Genomic DNA, 7,078 nt, shown 5'->3' with positions numbered 1-7,078 from the left:
TGTTTTAATATGGTGTTAATATTTGTCCAGGAGATGCAATTGGCTATTAAACCAGCCTTAAATGTTGCTGAAGGAAAGAAAACTAAGGAACTTCTTGGTATCATACCCCACACTGAACAATAAAAGGCAAATGGCTGTCTTCAATATCTTGCAGGGGTTTTCACCAGCCTCAAAATAACTGTAGTTCACATATATGCTGATTCTAAATTGGTGTTGTAAGTGCTTTGTTTGTTTGTTTTTTTCTATAAAAGATCAGGCTTCCATTGTATTGTTTGGGCCTCATTCAATGTTGCCAACTGACCAGAAAAAATCCTGCTGTGACCTATTTTGGAGTGTCTGTGTTTACAACAGCTTAATTTATAAAGAAGAACAATAAAAACAGAAAAGATGAATCTTCTCTCTGCATGAAGCACATAATGATTACTGGCTAATGTCTACAGACTGGTTAAAGGCACAAACGTAGCAGTCAGGTGAAAAAGCTGGGCAGCCTTCAGCCTGGATAAATTCCATGGCTTGGATAATTGGATCTAAGAACTGCTTTGCTTTTTGATCCCATCATGAATTATGCACAGATTTATGCACAAGGACTTGAAGGAACATGATTTCTTCCTCCATCCCTAGGCTGAATACAAATATAGTATTAATAACATGTGTGTCTCGGAATGTACTACCTGATTGTATCTGTGTCAAAGAAAGGCGGTATACTGCCACTGCAGAGAAAGACCTCGTAATAATTGAAATTACATAGCATTCTGCCGCAAAATGAATGAAGGTACTTGTTGTTTCTCTGCCTGTCCCTTCACTCCATCAGCTGATTTCTTTTGAGGTGAATAGAGAGCTGAGTATTTCACTGAGCAAAGCCTATCCCCTCTTCTTCAATTTCTGCCCTCTTGGGAGAGAGCTAATGACAAGGGCTGATGCAGAACCTCTTGGACCAGTCAGGATCCTCAACCATATCCAGCAAAGGACAGTTTACTGCCAGCATTCAGTCTTTCTTCCCAAAGAATTTCCTGAAGACGGATTTGTTCTTCTGGCTAGGTGAAGCACCTTGGTTTTGCTCACCTACCATTTCTCGGGCTCCAACCGGAGTGGCTATGAAGGAGTGGCAGCGGGGCCGGGGAGGTGTGGTTGGAGCCTGCTCACCAATGTACACAGTAACAGAGTAGTTGTTGGGTTCTTTAGACTTCGATAAAGGTGTGATCTTCTGATATGTAGCTGAAAGAGAGAGACGGTTGTGTGTCTTTATTATTTTTTATAGTATCAATGGAATCCCCTGGTAACTCCAATTTTAGTCCCTGTGCCTCATCTCCAGGCCACGGATTATGAAAATCATAACTACTGTACTTGCTCCTGTACGGTACTAGCAGGAACAAAGCACAGGACACTTGCATGTGGCACTGTTTCAACTCCCTTTCTAAAGTATTTTGGACATGTGATCCCTCCTTGACTAACTTGGTAGATGAAGTAGAGGTTGGACCAATCAGTGCTCCCTCCAAACTGATTGAGAAGAGAGTGTAAAAAATCACCTTTCACTGCTCCACCTATTAAAGTCAAGTGCAGGGCTGGTATATGTGTGTGGGGAACATGTAGTGGCTTGCTTGATCACACAGGCTGGGAGGCAGGGTGAAGCAAGGCTTGGGTGTGAGCCACCGATATAATCAGAGAAAATCAAGCTGGGTAGTTTTATTTTCAGAGGTAGTGAAACTGATTAGAAAGATTGGCTTGGCTGATAAGGTTGCCTGTGAAATCTACTAGATAATGCTTGTCCAGGTGGCAGGAAGTAAACCAGCCAAGATTTCATTGAGTGAATGAGCAGTGTCCCCAATAGCCTGTCCTCAAACCTTGTGGAGTTCTGTGACGACAAAATGAAAGTTGTGTAGATTCCAGCTGCTCTGAAGCCAAGTTGGAAAAAAATTGTCTTGGCTGCCCCAGTAGGATGACATTGAGGGAGGTGGCAATGTAGTAAAATGTTGGCTCAGAGCAAATGCCCAAAGAGCAGAGTGAAGAGAGCCAGCAACTCTTCCTCAATACAGCAAGGTTCTGTTAAGGATGGAGTGAGGAAGCTTAAAGAGGGAGAAGCAGCTGGCTGGGATCATAAGGAGAAAACCACAGCCTTTTCTACTGACTATCTGGCCTCTGGGGAATTCCAGAGTGCATTTGGTCTCTCATCTGGGCCTGCTGACACCTCCTTCACACTTAGGACAATTACTTGTTGATGAGCATTTTGCTCTTCCATTACCATTGATCAGTTTTCAAAAATAACTTTTTCAAGATTGCCTCTGACAGTTGCCTCTGGAAGACATCAAGGTATAAGCATGCATTTGCCATTCAGGAATAGTTACAATTCCTCTTATCAGAGACAAATACATATCTTAAAAATTGAGTGATTGAGCAAATTGTCATTCTGAAATGACATTTATATGCATTTTAACAAAGTTAAGATAGATCTGGATTTACTGGTCAACCTCTAGAGATCTGCAATTTTATCAACAATATTTTTAATGTGTTTCTTTTTCTGACTTAAAAAAAGAAAATACCATTTACTTTTGTTTCTCCGTTACAACCAATTGTTGGAGCAGAATCATTTAATTTTAACGATATGTTTTCCATGCTAGGCCCCCGTAGATGGTATGTGTAAATCTAGTATTCCACCTGTATAATTAAAGTCTGCTCCACCCTGTTTAAAGCACATTAAAGTGAGAAGTGCATTTCAAAAATCAAACAAATGGATCTGACTCCCGAAGTGTGCTCCTGGCACCTAGTGGAGATTTTAAGCAATAAACTTGTTACTTGAAAACAACCTTGACTTCTAACTGAAATGATATAGTCTGAAAATAGCATATGATGTCATGTTAGTCACTGTAGACATATTTTAAAGGCCAAGCTCTGAGCTGTATTTGAACGCAAGGACATGGATTTAATAGCTTATTAGCTGTACAAACTGTTAGAAAGCCAGGGGAAAAATTAATAATCTTAATAACATTTATTTCCTTGACAATACCTACAAAAATTCTAGAAAATTCTGGGTGCTGTACAAGACCAAATCAATAATTACCCCTAATAATTGTTTTTTTCCCTTTGTATGTCATACCTGAAGTGAATGAATATGATCGCCTTTTGCTTGTCACCAGTCCACAGTCATCTTCCTGATAGAACTGAGGCTCTTGTGACCTTGCTGACTCCAAAGGGGAACACTGCTTTAGATTCTGTTCTGTGGTATAAATAGGTGCAGCTCTGAGGCCATTTCCTAGAAGGAGAGACACGCTGCGTTAAGGCTAAACATTTCAATCGTGTATCTCAGAGTGCTAGTTGTAGCCTTTAAAGCAGGGGTGAAATCCAGCAGGTTCTAACAGGTTCTGGAGAACCGGTAGCGGAAATTCTGAATAGTCTGGAGAACCAGCAAATGCCACCTCTGGCTGGCCCCAGAGTGGGGTGGGAATGGAGATTTTGCAGTATCCTTCCCCTGCCATGCCCACCAAGCCACACCACGCTCATAGAACCTGTAGTAAAAAAATTTGAATTTCACCCCTGCTTTAAAGCCCTGCCATGGTCGGATCAGATGACTTGCTTATGGGACCAATGTCAGCATATTAGCTTTAACAAAGATTATGTAACATTTATTTATTTATTTATTTATTTATTTAATATTGCCGCCTATTCGCCCATGGCGACTCAACTTTGCTGTGATGGAGACCACAAAATAAGCTTAGAACATGCATATGGGGAGGGGGGGTTGCGTGTGTATAAGAGGGAAACACTGTGATAAGCCATGGTTTGGTTAAATATGATTAGCAAGCTTCGCACAACATATAAAACCAAATCAAAATGATCCACATTATGACTTAGTACAGAGGTCCTCAACCCCCAATTTGTGGACTGGCACCAGTCCGTGGCATGCCAGAAACCAGGCTGCACAAACAAGCAAAGCTCCATCCACTGGATGCAGGCAGCACACAAAACCACCACCACCCTCTGGTCCATGGAAAAACCTCTCTCCACGAAACTGGTCCCTGGTTCCCAAAAGGCTGACTTAAAATGTTAAGTAAACCAACAGAATACACAATCTAGGATCAGGGAGGGATGGTAGAACTAATTTCAAAAACAGAAGGAAAAGAACCATGGTTTTGTATTGTTCAGACAGTGTGTACATGTGTGGTACATAGTACAATACACTGGTTCATTTGCAGAAGAGCCGTGGTGGCACAGTGGTTAGAATGCAGTACTGCAGGCTAATTCTGCTGACTGCCTACTGCCAACAGATTGGCAGTTCAATTCTCACCAGCTCAAGGTTGACTCAGCCTTCTGTCTTTCTGAGGTCGGTAAAATGAGGATCCAGATTGTTGGGGGCAATATGCTGATTCTGTAAACTGCTTACAGAGGGCTGCAAAGCACTGTGAATCAGTATAAGTCTAAGTGCTATTGCTATTGTAGATAGAAGCTCTGTTTCTCCAACTGTCAGCAATCACATTTAGAAGTTTGTTCATATCCCATAGAGAATTGGAGGAAAAACTTTTGTCTCAATAGATTCCTTTTAACAATTTAGTTCAGTCCAGCAAAGGGTTGTCTAGAAATAGCCATTTCCACTGCCTTGGCCAGTTTCTCCAAGACTTCAAAAGTCCAAAATAAATTAAGATGACGCTTGAATGGATTCTATGTCATTTGTTCTTACCTGTCCTCTACAAGCAGTAATTTTTGAAGGATGCTCTCTTATGCTCTCTCTTAATTTAGATGACAGGAACATTTTACTACATATTATTTATATTACTGGGTAGTATAGCAGTATTACTGTACTAAAGGCAAAGGTAGCATCTTTCAGATCAAGATTGACTTTCGGTGACTGTATAGATTTCTGGCAGCAATACAGAAATAGTTCAGCACTATTTCCTTTAGTCATATTTTGGGGGATTCCCAATCAGGCCTGCACTTGTATTCTCCCATCCAATTATTTACTAGACCCAACCTTTTTTAGTTCTGAGTCTAGAGAAGCCTAGGTTCTCTATCTGCTGATACTACAATAATAAACTACTGAGGTCAAGTCAGGAAAATGCTCTTGAAAATCTGCAGTCAGCTCCATACGCTTACCTGTTGTATCCAGTGGTTCACTACGAGTACTATAAGGCAACTGCAGCTTTACACTTGACTTGGGCAGAAATCTGATTTCTTGACTCTTGGTTGGAAGCTTTTTCTGAAAGCTCTGGAAGTGGGGAACTCCTTGGCCAGGAATTGCACTAAAAAAAGGAGAGGGGTGGAAATAGGAAATTTGCACAGTGCTCTGCTGCATATTTCAGGCAGTGTTATAGATTGTCTTTTCCATAAAGCAAACAGAGCTTATTTATTCATAGGTATCATTTTAGGATATCTCAATTAATTTTATTTCACTGACAGTTTCTATGTGGCTGAAAATAAACCAGCACACTGCATATTAATAAGAAGTGGGCATCAGGGATGCCTCTAATAATATAGAGGCTAGAGAATCACACAGGGAGAAAAAGCAAGGAAACTACAGTAATAATCTTAACTCAACTTGAACAAGATGCATTTCCAAATATTAAACTGCTGTCAATCTAGTCTCTCCAGATGTGATAGACTGCAATCTGCATCAGTCCAGCTAACATGGCCATAACTTTACATTTAGAAATCCCAGAGTCTGGATATTCTCAGTATCTTGATATTTTTAAAAAGCACAAAAATATTTATAGGAATATCAGTTTGTGAATTCTCAAAACCTTTCTGTGCTCTCTGCAAATCTGTATTGTAGCCAAGTTCCTTGAACTTCTTACCTAGCTGCAGAGGTCATTCCTTGAGCAGGCTGGGAAGATGATGGGAAGAAATCCACTTCAGGTAAACCTTGGAAAATATCAAAGCAGTCATTTCAGACATCACATTTTAAAATAAAAACCATTCAAGTTTTTCAAGAATCGCTCTCATAGCCAAGCAAACCTATGACAAAAGTCTACTTCATACACTTCAGAGAAAAAAAAGAAAAGCAAGAAAGAACAGAGTGCTATAGGCTCTTTGATGAACAGAGAAGAAGGATAACATGAATTTTAAAGCACTATCACTCCTCTTTACTTGTATCACTTGTATCATATCAATCAACCATTACACTGTGTGCTATATTTCAGTCTTACCTGAGTTTTGCTGTAATTTGGTAACCCATTCTTTCATAAGTGGTTCAGTTGGAGCTCTGAGAAGATACTTCGAGCCATCATTCAACCTAGACATATGTGAGAGAAAAAGTATTATGGGAATCAGACTTCAAATAGCCCAGATTAATAATTCATTGTTAAGTAAGTCAGTATTACTTATTGTAAAGCTGTAGTAACAAAATCTTACAGTTCTGAAAATGCTTTCTCCTCTGTCCATTCATGAAATCTAGCAAGGGTTTTGTCTGAGCTGCTTACTTAGGATACTTTCCTGCCCCGGACTCAATCCTCTTTTATCTGACCGTTGTCTTGGTAGTGGCCATTCCTCCTGTCTGTCAAGGCCACTCCCTCCGCCCTCTACATAGTGTCATAAAGAATACTGTATAATTTTTGAAACCGGCCTAGACAACTCCAGAGAGTACTTTCCTGTTCTCCATAAAATACTTTCCAGGACTTCCTAATCCGAAGACATCTGTCAATAGAACTATTAGATGATAGCTGGCCACATTCCAGTGATGTATTTCAGTGGGAATTAAGACATAAATAACAGGCAGAAATAATTTATCTACCTTAAACATTACTACCAGTTAAGAGATGGGAATGACTGAAAGTTGTATGTGAAGAGGAACCAATTAGTGCTGGAATTCTGAAAAGAAGTTGATTCTGTTCCCTTCAGGAAATTCATTGGCACTATGAGTTATTCTAGATATCTGATGGGGAGTGGAGATATGACAAACTGCCTGTGTCCTTCCTCAGCAACTGAACACAATGAATGTGTTCCACTGTTGGCATATTGGAGTATCTACAAAAATTTTATAAAGAACAGCACCTGTTCCAAATGCCCAATCAGAGAATGAAAATTTCCAAATTCTAACAGCACCTTTACCTGAAAGTGACAAATGCATCCAGGTACCTCATACAGAAGCGGAAAA

At 40.1% G+C, this 7,078-nt stretch overlaps 1 protein-coding gene across 9 annotated transcripts in view; it reads right to left on the bottom strand.

The window, feature by feature from the left end:
- LOC117671845 (uncharacterized) overlaps positions 1-7,078 on the bottom strand; it is a 64,478-nt gene continuing 57,400 nt past the window's right edge. For all 9 annotated transcript variants that reach the window (XM_087883078.1, XM_087883079.1, XM_034428068.2 and 6 more), the window contains 5 exons: positions 6,132-6,217; positions 5,781-5,847; positions 5,083-5,228; positions 3,092-3,247; positions 1-1,215 (listed from right to left, as the gene is read on the bottom strand). In XM_087883078.1, coding sequence (XP_087739204.1) covers positions 986-1,215; positions 3,092-3,247; positions 5,083-5,228; positions 5,781-5,847; positions 6,132-6,217 — 685 coding nt within the window. In that variant the 3' untranslated portion in view covers positions 1-985. The remainder of the gene's footprint in view (positions 1,216-3,091; positions 3,248-5,082; positions 5,229-5,780; positions 5,848-6,131; positions 6,218-7,078) is intronic.

Source organism: Pantherophis guttatus, chromosome 1 (genome assembly GCF_059756535.1).
Source record: "Pantherophis guttatus breed Tessera chromosome 1, ASM5975653v1, whole genome shotgun sequence".
Lineage (NCBI taxonomy): Eukaryota > Metazoa > Chordata > Lepidosauria > Squamata > Colubridae > Pantherophis > Pantherophis guttatus.
The sequence above is the reverse complement of the archived record's forward strand: the minus strand, read 5'-3'. Positions and strand labels throughout refer to the sequence as shown.